We start from the raw sequence: 24272 nt of genomic DNA on the forward strand, positions 1-24272 counted from the left end.
CATCCCAACAGTGAAGCACGGGCATGGCAGCATCATCTTCTGGGGGTGCTTTGCTACAGGAGGGACTGGTGCACTTCACAAAATAGATGGCATCATGAGGACGGGAAATTATGTGGATATATTGAAGCAGCATCTCAAGACATCAGTCAGGAAGTTAAAGCTTGGTCACAAATGGGTCTTCCAAATAGACAATCACCCCAAGCATATTTCCAAAGTTGTGGCAAAATGGCTTATGGACAACAAAGTCAAGGTATTGGAGTGGCCATCACAAAGCCCGGACCTCAATCCCATAGAACATTTGTGAGCAGAACTGAAAAAGTGTGTGCAAGCAAGGAGGCCTACAAACCTGACTAAGTTACACCAGCTCTGTCAGGAGGAATGGGCCAAAATTCACCCAACTTATTGTGGGAAGCTTGTGGAAGGCTATCCTGAAACGTTTGACCCGAGTTAAACAATTTAAAGGCAATGCTACCAAATACTAATTGAGTGCATGTAAACTTCTGACCCATTGGGAATGTGATGAAATAAATAAAAGCAGAAAAAAATCATTCTCTCTACTATTATTCGGACATTTCACATTCTTAAAATAAAGTGGTGATCCTAACTGACCTAAGACAGGGAATTTTTACTTGAATTAAATGTCAGGAATTGTGAAAAACTGAGTTTAAATGTATTTGGCTCCGGTGTATGTAAACTTCTGACTTCAACTGTGTTTACAGTACCACTCAAAAGTTTGGACACACAAACTCATTCAAGGGTTTTTCTACATTGTAGAATAATAGTGAAGACATTAAAGCTATGACATAACACATATGTAGTAACCAAAAAAAGTGTTAAATACGTCATTTTTATATATATATATATATATATGTTAGATTCTTCAAAGTAACCACCCTTTGTCATGATGACAGCTTTACACACTCTTGGCATTCTCTCAACCAGCTTCACCTGCAATGCTTTTCCAACAGTCTTGAAGGAGTTCCCACATATGCTGAGCACTTGTTGGCTGCTTTTCCTTCACTCTGCGGTCCAACTCATCCCAAACCATCTCAATTGGGTTGAGGTCGAGTTATTGTGGAGGCCAGTTCATCTGATGCAGCACTCCATCACTCTCCTTCTTGGTCAAATAGCCCCAAATAGCACACAGAGGTGTGTTTTGGGTCATTGTCCTGTTGAAAAACAAATGATAGTCCCGCTAAGCGCAAATCAGATGGGATGGCGTATACCTGCAGAATGCTGTGGTAGCCATGCTGGTTAAGTGTGCCTTGAATTCTAAATACATCACAGACAGTGTGACCAGCAAAGCACCCCCACACCATCACACCTCATCCTCTATGTTTTACGGTGGCAAACACATGCAGAGATCATCCGTTCACCTACTCTGAATTTCACAAAGATACCGTGGTTGGAACCAAAAATCGTATATTTGGACTCATCAGACCAAAGGACAGATTTCCACCGTTCTAATTTCCTTTGCTTGTGTTTCTTGGCTCAAGTAAGTCTCTTCTTCTTGTTGGTGTCCTTTAGTAATGGTTTCTTTGCAGCAATTCGACCATGAAGGCCTGATTCACGCAGACTCCTCTGAATAATTGATGTTGAGATGTGTCTGTTACTTGAACTCTGTGAAGCATTTATTTGGGCTGCAATCTGAGGTGCAGTTAACTCTAATGGACTTATCCTCTGCAGTAGAGGTAACTTTGGGTCTTCCTTTCCTGTGGCAGTCCTCATGTGAGCCACTTATTTGAGCTTATTTCATCAAAGTGCATGATGGTTTTTGCGACTGTACTTGAAGAAACATTCAAGGTTCTTGAAAAGTTCCCGAATTGACTGACCTTCATGTCTTAAAGTATTTGAGCTGACCTTTATCTCTTTGCTTATTTGAGCTGTTCTATGACTTGGTCTTTTACCAGATAGGGCTATCTTCTGTATACATCCCCTACCTTATCACAACACAACTTATTGGCTCAAACGCATTAAGAAGGAAAGATATTCCACAAATGAACTTTTAACAAGGCTGACCTGTTAATTGAAATGCATTCCACAGGACTACCCCGTGAAGCTGGTTGAGAGAATGCCAAGCATGTGCAAAGCTGTTATCAAGGCAAAGGGTAGATACTTGAAGAATCTCAAATGTTTTTTATTTTTTTATTTTACCCCTTTTTCTCCCCAATTTCGTGGTATCCAATTGTTGTAGTAGCTACTATCTTGTCTCATCGCTACAACTCCCGTACGGGCTCGGGAGAGACGAAGGTTGAAAGTCATGCGTCCTCCGATACACAACCCAACCATGCGCACTGCTTCTTAACACAGTGCGCATCCAACCTGGAAGCCAGCCACACCAATGCGCCGGAGGAAACACCGTGCACCTGGCCACCTTGGCTAGCGCACACTGCGCCCAGCCCGCCACAGGAGTCGCTGGTGCGCGATGAGACAAGGACACCCCTACCGGCCAAGCCCTCCCTAACCCGGGCGACGCTAGGCCAATTGTGCGTCGCCCCACGGACCTCCCGGTCGCGGCCGGTTGCGACAGAGCCTGGGCACGAACCCAGGGACTCTGATGGCACAGCTGGCGCTGCAGTACAGCGCCCTTAAATATTTTGACATGTTTAACACTTTTTTGGTTACTACATGATTCCATGTGTATTATTTCATAGTTTTGATGTCTTCACTATTATTCAACAATGTAGAAAAAAATTAAAATTAAGAAAAAACATTGAATGAGTAGGTGTGTCCAAACTTTTGACTGGTTGTAACGTCTCTCGTCGGAAGGCATGAACCAAAACGCAGCGTGGTAAGTGTTCATAATTCTTTATTACTCAAAGACACTCTAACAAAATGAAAAAACAGAACAGTTCTGTCAGGTGCAGACACTAATCAGAAAATAACTACCCAAAAAACACAAAGGAAAAGGACAACTTATATATGATCCCCAATCAGAGACAATGATAGACAGCTGCCTCTGATTGAGAACCACACAAACATAGAAATAAAGAAACTAGAATGCCCACCCTAGTGACACCCTGGCCTAACCAAAAAGATAATAAAACCTCACTATGTCCAGGGTGTGACAGTAACCCCCCCCAAAGGTGCGGACTCTGGCCGCAAAACCTGACTCTAAAGGGGAGGGTCCAGGTGGGCATCCCTTCACGGCGGCGACTCCGGTGCGGGACGTAGACCCCCCTCCGCCCGTAGATCCCTCCGCTTTGTTGGCGGCAAATTACTCACCAGACAACTTCGAAAAAATGTGAGTGACCGAATGATTCACAAAGTTAAATCTGCATCTGGGGAATTACTCTCTTCCCCCAAAGACATCAATGACAGATTCCGTCAGATTTATGAGATTCTATATACATTCCTGCCCTGAACCAGGAAGATTCTAACTTCCTGAATAAGGAAATATCTCTTAAAGAAATTTGAGAAACAATTAAATCTCTAAAGAGTGGCAAGACCCCGGGCCCAGATGGATACCCTGGTGAATTCTATAAAACATTCAGCAACATGCTCTCTCCCTACCTGCACAAAATGTTGATTCAGGCCAATGAGGATGGAGCTTCTACTTTGGGTGAAGCGTTCATTACAGTTATACATAAGAAGGGTAAAGATCCGGAAGAGGTAGGGTCGTACAGACCAATATCTCTCCTTAATACAGACCAAAAGATTTGAGCAAAAACTCTGGCTAACAGGCTTAGCACTTTAATTGGCAAATTGGTCCATTCGGACCAGACCGGCTTTATCCCTAACAGAAACTCATTCTTCAATCTAAGGCGCCTCTTCAACATTATGTATTCTCAGAGGTTACCCAACGTGGACCTTGCCGTTATATCTCTTGACGCGGAAAAGGCCTTTGACCAAGTTGAGTGGCCCTATCTATTCAAGGTCCTACAGAAATGTAATATTGGAGATGGGTTCATAAATTGGATCCAGCTTTTATATAGGTACCCCTGTGTGAGAATACTCACTAACCAATCATTGTCGCCCCGATTGAACCTTTACAGAGGGACAAGGCAGGGTTGTGTGCTGTCGCCTATGCTCTTCGCCTTAATTATTGAACCTCTAGCTCAGGCGATTAGATCTCATGCAGCAATACACGGCTATAATACTAAAGATACTCTAAATAAGATTTACCTATACGCAGATGACATTCTCCTCTATGTAACAGAACCCCAGGCTAGTATTCCAGCTATTCTTGATGTGATTAATTTATTTGGTACCTTCTCGGGATACAGAATAAATTGGAACAAGAGTGAATTAATGCAAAACACCTCCTGGCTAGAACATCTCCAGTTAAGTCATCTTCAGAAAAATGTACCTACCTAGGAATTGTAGTTACCAAACAATACACCTTACTATTTAAAGAGAATTTCCCCTCTCTGATGCAAAAACTCAAGGCAAACATACAATTTTGGAGAACTCTCCCAATTTCTCTGCTCGGAAGTATTAATGCCATTAAAATGGTATTTTTCCCACAACTGCTCTGGGATTATAAAACACAAAGGATAGGTAAAAAAGACCTCTGTAAATCCAAGATGGAAGGAGGATTGTCTCTCCCAAATGTAATATTTTATTACTGGGCCGCTAACCTCCGCACTGTTACGTTTTAGCTGGATGACGGTATGGAGCGTGAGGAGTGTCATCCCTTCTCTATTGGCGCTGTGATTTTGTCGCCTGTCAATCTGGAGATGTCACTTTATTGTAACAATCCTATTATACATAGCACAGTTCGAATCTGGAAGCAAATTAAAGTCCACTTTGAGCTTAGACCAATGTCATTCATGCTCCCTGTCGCCAGGAATCCCTCCTTTGCCCCTTCTAACCTTGATAACACCTTTGAGCGATGGGGAGAGTTGGGGAAGTACCATAAGGGATTTATACATAGAAGGGACCTTTACTTCCTTTGAGTTGTTGAGGGAAACGTATAATCTTCCCAGAAGTAACTTTTTCAGATACCTACAAATTAGAGACTATGTTAGAAAACACCTCCCAACATTTGGGAATGCTAAACCTTCCATGTTTGACGGATGCATAAAAATATGCCCCACCTCAGACAAACTGATATCTCGTCTATATGACGCTTTTCCCTGACATTTTTTCACTGACATTTTGGTGGCAGACTGGGAAGAGAGCTTGGAGTTTATACACAATAGCTCCATTAACCCCAGACATCGTCTCATACAATTCAAGGTATTACACAGATTAAACTATTCCAAAACTAAACTGCATAGGATATTTCCTGATACATCCCCTATGTGTGATAAATGTCAGGCTGTGCAGGGTACACTACTCCACTGCTTTGCCCTATGCTCTAGCTTGTATGGTAATTGGTGTGGAATTTTTAGGATCCTCTCTGAAGTTTTGGAGACTTCAAGGAGTGTCTGATTCCCTAAACAGATTAACCAACCCCCCAAAACAACTAATCTCTTACAGTCTCATTTCGGCAAATAAACGAATCTTGTTGTTTTGGAAAAGGAGGGAAGCGCCCTCTACCAAATTATGGCTCAGTGAATTGGCAAACACTGTACACTTAGAAATAATTAGATATATTCTGAACAATAAATTATCAACATTTGATCAATCTGGCAGCCTTTCCTCTCCTACTTGGACGAGTCGGCGCTGTGAATTTGTACATTTTAACGCACTCTCAATTGTAATATTTTAATCTACCTTTGGGCAGCATGTGCTGGCCCCGCCACCCGAGCAGTTGGGGGGGAATAGGGGGGAATAAGTGGGGGGTTCTGTATGTCTGTTTTGTATTATTTGTTTTGTACCCAGAATTCTGGGTCTTGTTGTTCCTGTCTGCTCTTTTATGTTTAGATAATAATTGTATACCTGTCTTTTATACTTATACACCATTCTTGTGTGTGTTCAATAAAAATCTTTGAAAGAAAAAAAATCTTTGGTTAATAGTCTTTGTCTCTCTGGTTGTTGGGGCTACAGTTGAAGTTGGACGTTTACATACACCTTAGCCAAATACATTTAAACTCAGTTTTTCACAATTCCTGATATTTAATCCAAGTAGAAATTCTCTGTCTTAGGTCAGTTAGGATCACCACTTTATTTTAAGAATGTGAAATGTCAGAATAATAGTAGAGAGAATGATTTTTTTCAGCTTTTATTTCTTTCATCACATTCCCAGTGGGTCAGAAGTTTACATATGTAACCGATGTGAAACGGCGAGCTTAGTTAGCGGTGCGTGCTAAGTAGCGTTTCAATCGGTTACGTCACTTGCTCTGAGACCTTGAAGTAGTAGTTCCCCTTGCTCTGCAAGGGCCGCGGCTTTTGTGGAGTGATGGGTAACGATGCTTCGAGGGTGACTGTTGTCGATATGTGCATAACGTCCCTGGTTCGCGCCCGGGTATGGGCGAGGGGACGGACGTAAAGTTATTCTGTTACATTGGTGCCGTGACCCGGATTACTGGTTGCTGCGGAAAAAGGAGGGAGGTCAAAAGGGGGGTGAGTGTAACGGATGTGAAACGGCTAGCTTAGTTAGCGGTGCGCGCTAAATAGCGTTTCAATCGGTTACGTCACTTGCTCTGAGACCTTGAAGTAGTTGTTCCCCTTGCTCTGCAAGGGCCGCGGCTTTTGTGGAGCGATGGGTAACGATGCTTCGTGGGTGACTGTTGTTGATGTGTGCAGAAGGTCCCTGGTTCGCGCCCGGGTATGGGCGAGGGGACGGACGTAAAGTTATACTGTTACACATACACTAACTTAGTATTTGGTAGCATTGCCTTTAATTTGTTTAACTTGAGTCACATGTTTCAGGTAGCCTTCCACAAGCTTCCCTCAATAAGTTTGGTGAATTTTGGCCCATTCCTCCTCCTCCATGCCTCCATGCTCGCACACGCTTTTTCAGTTCTGCTCACAAATTTTCTATGGGATTGAGGTCAGAGCTTTGTGATGGCCACTCCAATACCTTGACTTTATTGTCCTTAAGCCATTTTTCCACAACTTTGAAAGAATGCCTGAGGTCATTGTCCATTTGGAAGACCCATTTGCAACCAAGTTTAACTTCCCGACTGATGTCTTGAGATGTTTCTTCAATATATCCACATAATTTCCCGTACTCATGATGCCATCTATTTTGTGAAGTGCACCAGTCCCTCCTGTAGCAAAGCACCCCCAGAACATGATGCTGCCACCCCCCTGCTCCACACTTGGGATGATGTTCTTCGGCTTGCGAGCCTCCCCCTTTTTCCTCCAAACATAACAATGGTCATTATGGCTAAACAGTTATATTTTTGTTTCATCAGATCAGAGGACATTTCTCCAGAAAGTACGATCTTCGTCCCCATGTGCAGTTGCAAACCATAGTCTGGCTTTTTTTATGGCGGTTTTTGAGCAGTGGCGTCTTCCTTGCTGAGCGGCCTTTCAGGTTATGTCGGTATAGAACTCGGTTTACTGTGGATATAGATACTTTTGTACCGGTTTCCTCCAGCATCTTCACAAGGTCCTTTGCTGTTGTTCTGGGATTGATTTGCACTTTTCGCACCAAGGTACGCTCATCTCTAGGAGTCAGAACGCGTGTCCATCCTGAGCGGCATGATGGCTGCGTGGTCCCATGGTGTTTATACTTGCGTACTATTGTTTGTACAGATGAACATGGCATTTGAACTTGCTCCCAAGGATGAACTAGACTTGTGGAGGTCTCCCATTTGTTTCTTGAGGTCTTGGCTGATTTCTTTTGATTTTCAAGCAGAGACACAGAGTTTGAAGGTAGGCCTTGAAATACATCCACAGGTACACCTCCAATTGACTCAAATGATTTAAATTTGCCTATGAGAAGCTTCTAAAGCCATGACATAATTTTCTGGAATTTTGCAAGCTGTTTCTAAGGCACAGTCAACTTAGTGTATGTAAACTTATGACCCACTGGAATTGTAATTCAGTGAATTATAAGTGAAGTAATCTGTCTGTAAACAATTGTTGGAAAAATTACTTGCGTCATGCACCGACTTGACAAAACTAGCTTTGTTAACTTTGTTAACAAGAAATTTGTGGAATGGTTGAAAAGCGAGTTTTAATGACTTCAACCTTAAGTGTATGTAAACTTCCGACTTCAACTGTATCTGTTGTATGGTGAACTTGGGCTTCATTAAGGTTTATTTGTGATAATAGCCCATGCCTACCCAGCCACCGACCTCACCACACGTCACTGGAGCACAGGGCCTGTATTCATAAAACGTCTCAGAGTACGAGTGCTGATCTAGGATCAGTTTTAGAGCTTAATTATTAAGATTACATGTAGAGGGAGGACCTGATGCTAGATCAGCACTAATTTTACACTAACATTTTAGTTATTTAGCAGACACTCTTATCCAAAGCAACTTACCATTAATGTGTTCATCTTACAATATCTCGGTGAGCACTTCTACTCTGATGTGTAATTGCACTGCCCACAGTAATCTGTGTATTGTGGTCACAAGATTTTTCCAAAGTCATTAATGCAGTGATACAGCATTTTCATAAGCATGCTAAATCGTCAACGCAATAAAATAAGGCTAAAATATTAGAAAGCAAACATGATTTTTATTGAAACAGGTTTACTGATAAATGACAGAGATGGTTGTCATGACACTTCCTTGTTTAATTTCCAAAATCATGGACAAAAAAGTCATACATGGTACTTAACATTGAATAGCAAGGGAATCCATGCTGTGGAGCAGACACTCAATTCACAAAGAAATCAGGCAAAATGCCAGTTTCTATTTCAATAAAAAATATGTAATATTTTTTATTTTTTTTATTTATCCATCTTTACATGGTACAATTTTGTTTACTTTTTTTATAATATAAAAACACTTAATACTGATTGTGAAACAATGGATTTAATTTACAAAACAATAATAATTATAATAATATTAATATTAATAACATAACAAACAATAATAATAACAATAATCATTAAATTGAAACAAAAATAGAATGGAGGAGACCAGTTGGAGCGGTTTCATCTTGGCCCACACAAATAGCACATTTTTTGGAGGAAATACCGATTGGCATTGAAGTCTACCTGACACACACACACAAACAAACACAGTATCAGGTCTTTGAGTATTTCTCATTGCCATTGACAGTGTTGTGGGTACAATGACGAGACACTTTCTAAGCATTCATGAGCCTCTGAGGGATCACTCTCATTGGCTGATTATGTACTTTTCATTGTCAATCAAGTTCGGTGGGCCAATAGTGACCCTCCAGAAAGTGCCCAACTCCCCCAGTACAAAGGATAACAAGTGGTAGGCAAAATACAGGAAAGAGGACATTTAAAGTGTCTCAGCATTTGGAGGATGGGAAAAACCTGCCAGGGGAGAGGAACTTGTATCCATTGCCGGCAGGTAGTCTGATAGAGCGAGCACCAGGGCTGCTGCTAGTAGAAATAGAGGGCGAGGGGGGCATCTTTCTGGGGTTGTGTCCATTGGAAGGGTTCTTGTTGCCCCTGTCCAATGACTGCAGCCCCAGCTCCCGCAGCTCCAGGCTGTCATGGGCGTCGCTGGGGGAGCAGTGTCGTGGGGAGAGGTTCAGAAGGCTCAGCACATCTCTCTTGGCAGAGACCAGGGGTCCTGGGGCGCCACGGAGAGCCCGGACTGGACCCAGATGCTGCTGCTGTTGCTGGGACGCTGTGTTGGCCCAGAATGTCTTCAGGTTGTGGATGGCCACAACCTTCTCATCGATGACGCCCCTCCTGAGGCGGTCCAGGTCTGGGGCATCGGCAGGGCTGGAGCAGGCAGAGCCCGTGGAGGAGTAGGAGAGAGCTGGGGATGGGGCACTGCAAGCCGGGGACTGGTGGCCAGAGCTGGGGGACACGTTACTGGGAGAGCGGGAGATGTGACCACTATAGGGGGAGCTGGGGTATTTGAGCTTGAACTGGGCCTGGCTGTCCAGGGTAGGGGAGGGGTGACTGCCATCCTTTAGAGAGGTCTCCGAGGCTGCAGGGCTGTTGTAACCAGAGCTGATCTTCTGCAGGGAGGAAGAGCGGGAGGGAGGTTTGGGTCGTGGGGAGGACTGGACACGGACACTGGCGCTGCTGCTGGGACGGCTGAAGGCGCTGGTCTCTGAGGAGCGGAAGACAGAGCTCCTGGCTGAGGTAGCTCCAGCTGCAGCCCCCTCAGCCCCAGCCTGTTGTAAACTCCCCACCGCCCGCAGGTGGTTCTGGGTCTCCTCCAGAATCTTCTGGGCCAGCTCCTGGGGGTCCAGAGGGACAGTCTTCTCCTCCTGGGACTTGACGGTGCTATCTGTCTCAGTGCTGGACTGGTCCGACTCGCCTGTGTCTGAGCTGCTCACCTTGCCTGGCACCTTCTGGAGGGGAGGGTTGGGGCTGGGAACCAGGCTGGTCTTGACCGGGGAGGTGGGGGTGCTGACACTGCCTCGAGATGACACAGACACCTGGTAACCCCTACCAGTGCCCGAGCTGGAACTACTGACAACACCCCTGCCCCCACGGTGGTGGCGCTGCCCGTGACCCGGAGGTAGAGGCAGGGAGTCACAGTGGCTTCCCAGAGGCTCACTGCTGATTATGGAAAAGCCTTCATACTCCTCGTCATCTCCCCGGCCCACACCTGCTGCTGCTGCAGCCGCCCCGTGAGGAGAGGAGCGACTGCGGGGAATGTGTGGGTGCTTGTGGGCAGAAAAGTGTGCTGTGGCCCCACCACGCTGTCGATGGCCCAGGAAGTCACACTCTGATTTGGAGGCAAAGCTCATGGTGGAGGCCACGGAGCTCAGGCTGTAGACGGAGATGGCGTCTGAGGCCAGACTGTCCAGGCAGGGTGGGGAGAAGGGCAGGCTGGGGTAGCCCAGTGGTAAGGGGTTGGAGACAAACTGGGCCGAGGCCAGAGACTCCAGGGAGGACGAGCTGTCCAGGCTGAGACGCTTTGGCAGCTCTGTGGAGTCTGGGAGAGAGAGGGAGAGCCAGGGGGAGGGGGAAGAGTGGGAAATAATTGTAAGGGTAAACATGTTATGGTATACAGTAATGTATTATGTATCAGTCAACTATAATCATTAATCACTGTGTATCTACAAATACAATACATACCAAACAGTGCCAGCAGGGACTGGAGGGCAAAGTGCATGGTGCGGCGGTTGGCTTGCTTGCCCGTCTTCAGTACCACCTCCTCCTGACCCACCTCACACAGGTCAAATCCTGCACACACACAGGACAGTTACTCTACCAGCCTAGCACACATACAGCACACATACAGCACACATACCTGCCTAGCATACATACCTGCCTAGCATACCTGCCTAGAGAACATACAGCACACATACCTGACAAGCACACATACAGCACACATACCTGCCTAGTACACATATAGCACACATACCTGTCTAACATACATACAGAACACATACAGCACACATACCTGCCTAGCATACACACAGCACACATACCTGCCCAGCATACATACAGCACACATACCTGCAGCACACATACCTGTCTAGCATACATACAGCACACATACCTGTCTAGCATACATACAGCACACATACCTGCCTAGCATACATACAGCACACATACCTGTCTAGCATACATACAGCACACATACCTGCCTAGCATACATACAGCACACATACCTGCCTAGCATACACACAGCACACATACCTGCAGCACACATACCTGTCTAGCATACATACAGCACACATACCTGTCTAGCATACATACAGCACACATACCTGTCTAGCATACATACAGCACACATACCTGCCTAGCATACATACAGCACACATACCTGTCTAGCATACATACAGCACACATACCTGCCTAGCATACATACAGCACACATACCTGCCTAGCATACACACAGCACACATACCTGCAGCACACATACCTGCAGCACACATACCTGCCCAGCATACATACAGCACACATACCTGCAGCACACATACCTGTCTAGCATACATACAGCACACATACCTGCCTAGCATACATACAGCACACATACCTGTCTAGCATACATACAGCACACATACCTGCCTAGCATACATACAGCACACATACCTGTCTAGCATACATACAGCACACATACCTGCCTAGCATACATACAGCACACATACCTGTCTAGCATACATACAGCACACATACCTGCAGCACACATACCTGTCTAGCATACATACAGCACACATACCTGTCTAGCATACATACAGCACACATACCTGCCTAGCATACACACAGCACACATACCTGCCCAGCATACATACAGCACACATACCTGCAGCACACATACCTGTCTAGCATACATACAGCACACATACCTGCCTAGCATACATACAGCACACATACCTGTCTAGCATACATACAGCACACATACCTGCCTAGCATACATACAGCACACATACCTGTCTAGCATACATACAGCACACATACCTGCCTAGCATACATACAGCACACATACCTGCAGCACACATACCTGTCTAGCATACATACAGCACACATACCTGTCTAGCATACATACAGCACACATACCTGCCTAGCATACATACAGCACACATACCTGTCTAGCATACATACAGCACACATACCTGCCTAGCATACATACAGCACACATACCTGCAGCACACATACCTGTCTAGCATACATACAGCACACATACCTGTCTAGCATACATACAGCACACATACCTGCCTAGCATACATACAGCACACATACCTGCAGCACACATACCTGTCTAGCATACATACAGCACACATACCTGTCTAGCATACATACAGCACACATACCTGTCTAGCATACATACAGCACACATACCTGCCTAGAATACATACAGCACACATACCTGCCTAGAATACATACAGCACACATACCTGCCTAGCATACATACAGCACACATACAGTACACGTACCTGCCTAGCATACATACAGCACACATACAGTACACGTACCTGCCTAGCATACATACAGCACACATACAGTACACGTACCTGCCTAGCATACATACAGCACACATACAGTACACGTACCTGCCTAGCATACATACAGCACACATACAGTACACGTACCTGCCTAGCATACATACAGCACACATACAGTACACGTACCTGCCTAGCACACCTACAGCACACGTACCTGCCTAGCATACATACAGCACACATACAGTACACGTACCTGCCTAGCACACCTACAGCACACATACCTGCCTAGCATACAAACAGCACACATACCTGCCTAGCATACATACAGCACACGTACCTGCCTAGACCACATACAGTACACACACCTGCCTAGCACACATACAGCTGCTCCTACTACTGACAAATTAGGAAATTATATCCATTTGGATAATTATTTTATTGATACACTGTATCTCACCTAGTGCAGCCAGAAATTCATGGCAGCCTGGCAGTCTCCAGAGCTGCACACTGATGGACACCTGGATGGGCAGCAGAGAGAAGTCCTGCTCCTTCTCCCCTGTCTGAAGCTGGACCAGCACCTGGTGGAGCTGGAGGGACAGAAGAGGAGAGAAATACAGGAGGTCAGACAGGAGTAAAGGAAGAAGCTATATACCTTTAACTGGTCTATACCAACTTTTATGGACCTGAGTTGTTGATGGGATCAATTGCTACTGATAGACCAAGTGGATATACTTTTTAAGTAGTGAAGTAGAACAAAACTGACAAATGTGTGATGCTTGTGCTCAAGTCAACTGTTTTCCTCCATACACCAGTGTCATAAAATGACTTCCACCATGCCCATCTCTGTTGTGGCAGAGGAATGTTCATTTTTGGCAGGTTTAGTAACTCTGCCTCTGCCCTTTGACCCTGTTGATGTTAGTTCCCAGGGGATTGGCTCTTCAGCCTATCAGAACTACAGTAGTTTTACTGTGGAGGGTGGCACAGGGTGATTTAGATTAGGAGGGAACCATCTCCTCCTCCTCTGTGGGATTTTAACACGTGACCCCCGGGCCACACTCACCCTCACTGTTTAGGGATTATTCAGCCTGGAACAGAGAAACCTTTGTCAAACTGACCTGAAGTAATGTCACCACTTGATTAACATGCCCTCTTCCCTTTCTCTTCTCTGTTCATGCTCTGTTTATACACGGAATGTTCATCCTTTCATCCTGACCTTGAGTGAACCAGGGTTGTAAACCCAAGAACACTCATAATGCTGCACTGCCCAGCAGTGGAATGTTGTCCCAAACAGCACTATAAACTTGGAGCAAGTAGAGGTCAGTAACTGGAACTGCATGAGACATGTTTAAGTTTCATTTATTTGCACCAAAGAAAAGAAGTGATAGACAACAATACAGATAAAAACAAATAAAGGTGAGATTGGAAGCCCAAGGGCTTATATGAAAACTACATACAGTACATACTGTAAATGCTAAAGAACAGAGCGTGCTTCACATGCATCTATTGCTCAGTTAAAGTTGATGCAAGAGGATTGTGCTTTGGTTTAAAGCAGCAGTGAAATGGAGAGGGGTGGGATGAGGTGGGATGAGGTGTAGAGGGGGAGGGGAGGCACACTTACCATTCCCACCATATTTTTAACAGCCTTCAGACCGCAAGTTAGAGACAGGGGCAGGAGAGAGAGAAGAGACTTTTAGTTGCATGCATACAGGCCATTCACAAAGAGCAGAGGAGACCAGGTCCAATGGGGACACAAAGGGCACACAGGGAAACAGAAAAACACAACTGATGGGTAGTGTGTCATACATTAGACACATATTACACAAAACCATTGAATCACCATGCATAGTTGCCTATGCGGTGTGATGTCAGGAATATCTCATGCTTGGAATGTTTCAAATGTTATGGTCACCAATGTTGAAACAAAAGCCCAAATCCCTTTCTGGATGGATGGCAACAACAACTGCCCGAGTTACACCAGGAACGCACAATCCCTCCATCAGTGCTCAGACAGTCCACAATAGGCTGAGAGAGGCTGGACTGGGGGCTTGTAGGTCTGTTGTAAGGCAGGTCCTCACCAGACATCACCGGCAACAACGTCACCTATGGGCACAAACCCACCGTTACTGGACCAGACAGGACTGGCAAAAAGTATTCTTCACTGACGAGTCGCGGTTTTGTCTCACCAGGGATGATGGTCGGATTTGCGTTTATCGTCGAAGGAATGAGCGTTACACCGAGGCCTGTACTCTGGAGCAGGATCGATTTGGAGGTGGAGGGTCCGTCATGGTCTGGGGCGGTGTGTCACAGCATTATTGGACTGAGCTTGTTGTCATTGCAGGCAATCTCAACGCTGTGCGTTACAGAGAAGACATCCTTCTCCCTCATGTGGTGCCCTTCCTGCAGGGTCATCCTGACATGACCCTCCAGCATGACAATGCCACCAGCCATACTGATAATTCTGTGCGTGATTCCCTGCAAGACAGTAATGTCAGTGTTCTGCCATGGCCAGCGAAGAGCCCGGATCTCAATCCCATTGAGCACGTCTGGGAACTGTTGGATCGGAGGGTGAGGGCTCGGGCCATTTCCCCCAGAAATGTCCGGGTTACTTGCAGGTGCCTTGGTGGAAGAGTGGGGTAACATCTCACAGCAAGAACTGGCAAATCTGGTGCAGTCCATGAGGAGGAGATGCACTGCAGTACTTAATGCAGCTGGTGGCCACACCAGATACTGACTGTTACTTTTGATTTTGACCCCCCCTTTGTTCAGGGACACATTATTCAATTTCTGTTAGTCACATGTCTGTGGAACTTGTTCAGTTTATGTCTCAGTTGTTGAATCTTCTTATGTTCATACAAATATTTACACATGTTAAGTTTGCTGAAAATCAACGCAGTTGACAGTGAGAGGACGTTTATTGTTTTTGCTGAGTTTATTTCTCAAGCAAGCTAGGACTGTCTTGGAGTGATCTGAGTGGGTAGGGGAAAACTTAAAACTAGTTGTTATTGGCAGAGAGGTTTGGGACTCTCTTTGTTGAATTAATTCATGAATGAATGATTGATTGAATGAAATAATTCATTAATGAAATTGTATTTTAGTGTCAAATCTCCAATTGGCAATCCATCCCTTTATGAAACAATTGACACATAGGCAAACATTACAATGATTCACAGCGATAATTCAGTCAGTGATACCTCATAAAGAATGAAAAACAAAAATCTAGACATAATAGTAGATAAGGTTATCCAAGCAATAATAATAGCAATAATAATAGCAATAATAATAGCAATAACAATAGCCCTATAGTAGTAAAAAGTACAAATAAAATAAAAACAACAGTAAACATGACAGATCTCTATGACAAGACGCATCATTCACCCAAGTTTCGTCAAGATCGGGCCAGTGGTGTCTGAGATATATTGTGTGACTATCGTATGTACATTTCATTACTATAGCTCTCCTCTCCTCTTGGGACAATCAGTACAATTTTGCAAATGTCAGATCTCTAAGCCAAGACGCAATGCTGTCTGATATATCGTGATTATTATGTAAGAACATAATAACAGACGGAGACAGACCCACAGTCCCCTCCCCGATTTCATCGTGGGGGACAATACATACAGATAAATAAATACAGTAAAAAATACAGTACATTATTGGTCTAATGTATCGCCTGGTGATGTCACCAGACAGGCTGAAACGCCACCCATACAAACAGGCTGATTAGAAGGTCCTGTGTAGATTGTATTTTCAACCAACAACTATCAGGAAATAACACACTTTTACAGTGTTATTTTCATCAGCTGTTGTACAATATGGTACAAAACACAGGAACACTGAATTTTGACTGCACTGGGCCTTTAAGGGCTCCTGAGTGGTGCAGTGGTCTAAGGCATTGCATCTCAGTGCAAGAGGCGTCCCTACAGTCCCTGGTTTGAATCCAGGCTGTATAACATCCGACCGTGATTGGGAGTCCCATAGGGCGACGCACAATTTTCCATCATTGTAATTAAGAATTTGTTCTTAACTGACTTGTCTGGTTAAATAAAAGTTAAAGTTAAAGTAAGTCCCCAGTGGCTCAGATAATGGGAAGAGTCGGGTTTCTGTTTCCTTCATAACACACAATGTCTCCCTCTTTGGAGTTGCAAGACACTAAATACTAGACTCCAGTGGAGAGCAGTAACACTGTGCTGCTGTGGTGCTGGGGCCTACCCGGTTGATGAGCTGCTCTCCTGCCTCGGAGGCGGTGATGAGTTTACACAGGGCTTGGAGAGCTGGGGGCGGTAGACCTGGGAGACAAGATTAAAGCACATGGTTCATTATTCAGCATTCTTTCAAGCTGCATTTAATATACCATACATTCAGTAGAAGAGTAAAAACTGGTTATACTATCTGTGTGTTGGTAAAAAGCACACAAAGCCACCTGATAAGCAGTATTGTAACTCTTGATATTCTATAGTAGAAAGATGGAGGCCCAGTTCATGTTTGGAGCTGTTCTCCATCTCACTGTCCTATCCCCAGTCCCATGTCCTCCTGCCAAGGCCCAGTGCCTACCAAGTATTGACTGCAGGGTGGTGCTACACTGCTGCAGCCTGTCTCCAGGGTCTGCTGTGGGGAAGAAAACAGCAGCAGGGATGCCGGTGCCAGCCGAGTCCAGGCGGAAGCCCACAGCGGTCAGCAGGGCATGCCAGCCTGGGACGCCCCCCACCTTGTTCTCCACACTCTGCTGGGACGTGTACATGGAGTTACGCTGGCCGTTCTGAATCCTCTGGAGAGACTTCTCCACCTGGTGGGGACAGGGAGTTTTAGACTAATGTAAGAGTGTGTGTGTGTGTGTGTGTGTGTGTATGTGTGTGTGTGTGTGTGTGTGTGTGTGTGTGTATTTGACCCTCACAAGGTGCAGTAAGACCCGCAGAGCATCCCGTGCTCTCTCTGGATACTGTAGGATCTCTGCTAGTGCCTGGCCAATCAGGGACGAGGGGCTGTTCAGCTTCACATCATTACCAATCAGCATGTAGCCTGGACAGACACACCCACAAGATCAACAGGAAGGAGAGGAAAAGAGAGATGCAGACAGTGAGAGTCCAGTTGGGTAAACAGAAAGTAATTATGACACAATTGGGAACATGGGTGAACTGGGATCTACTCAGTTGGAGGTGACAAACCAAGCCAATCTGATTGTGTGGAAGTAGGTAGAATGTCTCTAACCTGCCCAGTTGGAGGGGTGGGAGTACTGAGTGTGTGGAAGTAGAATGTCTCTAACCTGCCCAGTTGGAGGGGTGGGAGTACTGAGTGTGTGGAAGTAGAATGTCTCTAACCTGCCCAGTTGGAGGGGTGGGAGTACTGAGTGTGTGGAAGTAGAATGTCTCTAACCTGCCCAGTTGGAGGGGTGGGAGTACTGAGTGTGTGGAAGTAGAATGTCCCTAACCTGCCCAGTTGGAGGGGTGGGAGTACTGAGTGTGTGGAAGTAGAATGTCTCTAACCTGCCCAGTTGGAGGGGTGGGAGTACTGAGTGTGTGGAAGTAGGTGGAATGTCTCTAACCTGCCCAGTTGGAGGGGTGGGAGTACTGAGTGTGTGGAAGTAGAATGTCTCTAACCTGCCCAGTTGGAGGGGTGGGAGTACTGAGTGTGTGGAAGTAGAATGTCTCTAACCTGCCCAGTTGGAGGGGTGGGAGTACTGAGTGTGTGGAAGTAGAATGTCCCTAACCTGCCCAGTTGGAGGGGTGGGAGTACTGAGTGTATGGAAGTAGAATGTCTCTAACCTGCCCAGTTGGAGGGGTGGGAGTACTGAGTGTGTGGAAATAGAATGTCTCTAACCTGCCCAGTTGGAGGGGTGGGAGTACTGAGTGTGTGGAAGTAGAATGTCCCTAACCTGCCCAGTTGGAGGGGTGGGAGTACTGAGTGTGTGGAAGTAGGTAGAATGTCCCTAACCTGCCCAGTTGGAGGGGTGGGAGTACTGAGTGTGTGGAATTAGAATGTCTCTAACCTGCCCAGTTGGAGGGGTGGGAGTACTGAGTGTGTGGAAGTAGAATGTCTCTAACCTGCCCAGTTGGAGGGGTGGGAGTACTGAGTGTGTGGAAGTAGAATGTCTCTAACCTGCCCAGTTGGAGGGGTGGGAGTACTGAGTGTGTAGAAGTAGAATGTCTCTAACCTGCCCAGTTGGAGGGGTGGGAGTACTGAGTGTGTGGAAGTAGAATGTCTCTAACCTGCCCAGTTGGAGGGGTGGGAGTACTGAGTGTGTGGAAGTAGAATGTCTCTAACCTGCCCAGTTGGAGGGGTGGGAGTACTGAGTGTGTGGAAGTAGAATGTCTCTAACCTGCCCAGTTGGAGGGGTGGGAGTACTGAGTGTGTGGAAGTAGAATGTCCCTAACCTGCCCAGTTGGAGGGGTGGGAGTACTGAGTGTGTGGAAGTAGAATGTCTCTAACCTGCCCAGTTGGAGGGGTGGGAGTACTGAGTGTGTGGAAATAGAATGTCTCTAACCTGCCCAGTTGGAGGGGTGGGAGTACTGAGTGTGTGGAAGTAGAATGTCTCTAACCTGCCCAGTTGGAGGGGTGGGAGTACTGAGTGTGTGGAAGTAGAATGTCTCTAACCTGCCCAGTTGGAGGGGTGGGAGTACTGAGTGTGTGGAAGTAGAATGTCTCTAACCTGCCCAGTTGGAGGGGTGGGAGTACTGCTTGCTGCTCTGGACAGTCTTCATGGCGTCTGCGAGGGCAGCGCTGGCCTTGGTCCCATTGAGCAGAGCGGTGTAAAAGGCATGGACGAACACTTTGGAGGCTGACACAGGAACAGGCCACAGAGACACCAGGACACACTGGGCCCCAGCAGCCAGGAAGGCCCTGGTCAGACCTACCACACCGTCTGCTGTCACCTTACTGCTGGACTCCTGGTATGAGCTGTAGATGACACACACACACACACACACACACACACACACACACACACACACACACACACACACACACACACACACACACACACACACACACACACACACACACACACACACACACACACACACACACACACACACACACACACACACACAACCTGGTTTCATAACCCTCTTTCACCAATACGAGACTACTGCTCTGTCAACTATATCTTTATCTACCACAGCATAACTACATAACTATCAGTGGATAACAGAGTGGACATTTTGTTATAGAATCTGGTTCCCCCCTCTCCAGGACCACTTGAAATAAGAGGTGTTCCACATTAGGCCAGCCGCCCCTCTCCTGGTCCACTCACCCCAGCACAACCAGTTTGACAGGCAGCCTCAGGTCCAGTATATCAGCAGCGGTGAGCAGGAACTCCTGCAGGGGAGGGCTGTCACAGATACTCTCAGCGTCGCTCCCATCATCCTGCAGGTGCAGGCTCTCTGGGATGGTGTAGCTGCTCCCAAATGAGCCCTTCCTGCCCTTGCCTCCACTGCCTCTCTTTCCACCCCCTGCCCCTCTCCCTCCAGTCCCTACACCCGCCCCTGCCCCGCCGGGTATGCTCTCTGGGTTGGGTGTGAGCACCAGGGCGGCCAGCTTCCAGGATATGTGGGTAGCGAAGTGGGCACACTCGGCTTGGGTGAGGGCACTCATCACCCTCTCCTTGGTGGCAGAGGATCCAGCCAGTGGATGGCAGCCCAGCAGCTCAGACACCATGAGGGCCTCCTCCTCGGCCGAGGGCATGGGCCCCCACAGCCAGCGGTCCATCACAGACGACGGCAGACGAGGGTTACCCACCACAGCTGCCATGGACACGCCCCCACAGGAAGCCGGCCCCGCCCGCCGAGAATGACCCTGAGGACACATTGAGAAAGGCCAATGATGACGATGATAGAATGTAACAGGGGCTTGACAGTGGTAGTAACAGAAACAAAAGAAGTGATGGCATTCAAATAAAAGCCAAGTATTCTGACCTTGGAGCTGATTCCCAGACCCTGGATGGAGGGCACGGCGATGAGGCTGAAGCGTTCATATAGGTACTCATTAGAGGAGCTGCCCTTCAGCAGGGCGAAGGGGATGAGGTACAACTCCCCCTCCAATACCAATATCAGCTGTCTGTGTCTACCCACGGGACCACTGGAATGCATCAGGCCCTGGACAAACAGAGACAGGCAGTGATGAGTGGTATTGACATTGGACTTACTATAGTATAAACATTTTCTCTCTCTGTCTTTCCTCCTCCCCTCTCTATCAAATGCACACACACACACACACACAGGTCATATGCTCACCCCTTCCATGGGTGCGATGAGCAGGTCGTAGAGGGCACGGAGAGGAGGTTTGTTGAGGTTGCTGGGTCGGCGGGGCAGAGAGGAGCAGCCATCTTTGGCTGGGGACACGGTGTTACTGAATAGGCTAGTCATACTCTGGCAGCTCCTGCAAAACACAAACACAATGGTGTTCATTTCAGATGGCACAGCTATTCACACTGGCACAGTGGTTTAAGGAAACACACGCACACGCACACACACACGCACACGCACACGCACACGCACACACACACACACACACACACACACACACACAGTGAGAGTACTAGAAATTGTATTTCTGGTTGAGGAACTGTGCCAAGAGCCAGCCAGCCAGCAGAGTGCTGCATCGGAAGTGCCCCCTGGTGAGACAGCAGCAGTTCCTGTGGGAAATGTATTAATGGCACAACACTGTACTGTAGTATGGCATGTAGAATGTGATAGAGCACAGCACACTAAATAAAATCAATTGTGCATTTGAGATAATATAAATGTCCACTAGATGGCGATGTGTGACTGTAGAACTGTGGAGGGGAGTGTAGCGTGAGACCTCTGGACCTGACAGACTCACTGCAGGAGAGAGAGAAAAAGTGACACCTCCCCTGCCTCTTCCTCCTGTCCCTCTCTCCAACTATCTACCCAGCTACCTGGCATGAAGCTAACGAAAGCTTTACACTGGAAAACTTCCAACAATCCACCCAACATGGATGACACTCATTTTGTTCTGCTCACTATTGAATATGTGCACAAGGTGTTTATGTCGCAGCACCTTGACTGTCTGAGCTCGACAGCAGTAAGATGCACTGCTGCTCAACATTAGCAGTCCTGCTGAATACAAATGCTATGTGTGCTGTGTAATGAAGAGAGAGTGATGGCTCCCTGCTTGGGCAGATGTGCTGTGCGGCACGCTGAGAGCTGCCGTAATGGCCGCTGTGGGTAGATGAGCCTTCCGCTTTGTTTACACACAGCCAGGCTCAGGCTCCACGGGGCACACTACTATTTCTATCCATCTGCTGTAACAACCAGCCTCCCCGTCTGCCCCCCAGCCCCCCTCTCTTCATTCTGCCCTCCCGGTGGTACCCCTGGGCCACAGGCTCTCCTCCTGTCTGCCAGCTCTCTCCCAGGCCTCAGAGGGAAAGACAATAGTTTGTTAGTCTGACAGGAGGAGCGTGAGAGGAAACGAGGGTTGATTGAAGAAAAGGGATAAAAAAGAGAGAAGGGTTGACCAAGAGAAAGGGGAATGGTGAGAAGGAAAGGCTAAAAGCAGAAGGCTAGGAGGTTAAGGGTATGCTCACTGGCTCTTTTATCTGGGTGCAGGTTGAATGGAATGCCTGTCAATGACAGGGACATACAGGAAGCAGGTTCCAACTCTCAGTGGATTCAGTCATGTAATACTACTGCACCAATAAGGCTGATGGCCACTCAAAGGCCTCCTTTACTGCAATTCAATGTCTAGGAACATCTGATTGAAGAGCTCTGTTACTCTTTACAAAGTGAGATTACAGAGTAGGTCATCTCTTGTGGACAGACGCACGTACATTAAATAGTATTGTAGCATCTGTCAATAGACTGTGGGATGTGACGACTAACTATGTTCCGGTGCATTTTTGTTTGCCACTGATCATTTGGACGAATCAGGATTTCGGAAGGGGAGGGACATTTGGGCCATAGACTTGCCTGTAACTTGCAAAGTGAGGAGGGAGGAGTTACCACCCTGTTTCCGCTCCTCGTTTTAGTTGATTTTATAACACGTTTCACCCCAGAACTTAATCAGAGCATCTGATGCAATTACACAACATCTTAGTTCTGGGTTTCGAAGATTACAGATGAGGTGACTTTTCAATCGGAAAAGCTAGCTCCTTCATATTTTGACTTCGTAGCTCTCTTCAGAGATAGATGAGGTTAAAGATCACGTCAGACATTCAGACACCTTGCCAGGAACTCTGCAATCCTTTGTTCATGCTCAGAATCCCTGTCTTCTACCTTGGTCTTTGTACTATTGTTGATACATCCTTCATTTAAATGTTTTTCTCTCCTAATACAATCTATTCTCGGAATAAAAAGTAATTAAGAGAATGATGTAACTTTCTTACGTCAACAGTCTAAAACTCACACAGCAAAGGGACTACGGGAAAAATGAGCAAACAAGAAATAAATGATGAGAAATCAAATAAAAGAGAAACCTTGATAGCCACATTTTATATTGATATCAAAACCCCAAGATGTATGGCTTGAAATGACAATGAGCCTTTCTTCATTTTCCTTTGCTTTAGTGAGATTGAGCACAAGGGATTATTACCGGCAGCCCATTAAAGAAAGAGGGGATTATTACCTGCAGCCCATTAAAGAACGAGTGGATTATTACCGGCAGCCCATTAAAGAACGAGTGGATTATTACCGGCAGCCCATTAAAGAACGAGTGGATTATTACCGGCAGCCCATTAAAGAACGAGTGGATTATTACCGGCAGCCCATTAAAGAACGAGTGGATTATTACCCGCAGCCCATTAAAGAACGAGTGGATTATTACCGGCAGCCCATTAAAGAACGAGTGGATTATTACCGGCAGCCCATTAAAGAATGACTGGATTATTACCGGCAGCCCATTAAAGAACGAGTGGATTATTACCGGCAGGCCATTAAAGAATGACTGGATTATTACCGGCAGCCCATTAAAGAACGAGTGGATTATTACCCGCAGCCCATTAAAGAACGAGTGGATTATTACCGGCAGCCCATTAAAGAACGAGTGGATTATTACCGGCAGCCCATTAAAGAATGACTGGATTATTACCGGCAGCCCATTAAAGAACGAGTGGATTATTACCGGCAGCCCATTAAAGAACGAGTGGATTATTACCCGCAGACCATTAAAGAACGAGTGGATTATTACCGGCAGCCCATTAAAGAACGAGTGGATTATTACCGGCAGCCCATTAAAGAATGACTGGATTATTACCGGCAGCCCATTAAAGAACGAGTGGATTATTACCGGCAGCCCATTAAAGAATGACTGGATTATTACCGGCAGGCCATTAAAGAATGACTGGATTATTACCGGCAGCCCATTAAAGAATGACTGGATTATTACCGGCAGCCCATTAAAGAATGACTGGATTATTACCGGCAGCCCATTAAAGAATGACTGGATTATTACCAGCAGCCCATTAAAGAATGACTGGATTATTA

At 46.3% G+C, this 24272-nt stretch overlaps 1 protein-coding gene and 1 long non-coding RNA gene across 4 annotated transcripts in view; both read right to left on the reverse strand.

Annotated features, from left to right (window-relative positions):
* Positions 1–8806: 8806 nt before the first annotated feature.
* Positions 8807–24272, reverse strand: part of LOC118357858 (tetratricopeptide repeat protein 28-like) — a 330099-nt gene continuing 314633 nt past the window's right edge. For 2 of the 3 annotated variants that reach the window (XM_052478794.1, XM_052478797.1), the window contains 11 exons: positions 21066–21210; positions 20748–20927; positions 20087–20628; positions 19484–19731; positions 17732–17856; positions 17392–17623; positions 17050–17126; positions 14459–14482; positions 13298–13427; positions 11027–11134; positions 8807–10883 (listed from right to left, as the gene is read on the reverse strand). In XM_052478794.1, coding sequence (XP_052334754.1) covers positions 9271–10883; positions 11027–11134; positions 13298–13427; positions 14459–14482; positions 17050–17126; positions 17392–17623; positions 17732–17856; positions 19484–19731; positions 20087–20628; positions 20748–20927; positions 21066–21210 — 3424 coding nt within the window. In that variant the 3' untranslated portion in view covers positions 8807–9270. The remainder of the gene's footprint in view (positions 10884–11026; positions 11135–13297; positions 13428–14458; positions 14483–17049; positions 17127–17391; positions 17624–17731; positions 17857–19483; positions 19732–20086; positions 20629–20747; positions 20928–21065; positions 21211–24272) is intronic. The other variant, XM_052478796.1, reaches the window with a different exon arrangement.
* On the reverse strand, positions 11159–13289 carry LOC127911687 (uncharacterized). Its single transcript, XR_008078906.1, has 3 exons — positions 12599–13289; positions 11626–12553; positions 11159–11569 (listed from the first exon to the last, which is right to left on the reverse strand). It is a non-coding gene; the product is annotated as an uncharacterized LOC127911687 (long non-coding RNA).

The sequence above is a fragment of the Oncorhynchus keta genome, chromosome 25, assembly GCF_023373465.1.
Source record: "Oncorhynchus keta strain PuntledgeMale-10-30-2019 chromosome 25, Oket_V2, whole genome shotgun sequence".
NCBI classification, from domain to species: Eukaryota; Metazoa; Chordata; class Actinopteri; order Salmoniformes; family Salmonidae; genus Oncorhynchus; species Oncorhynchus keta.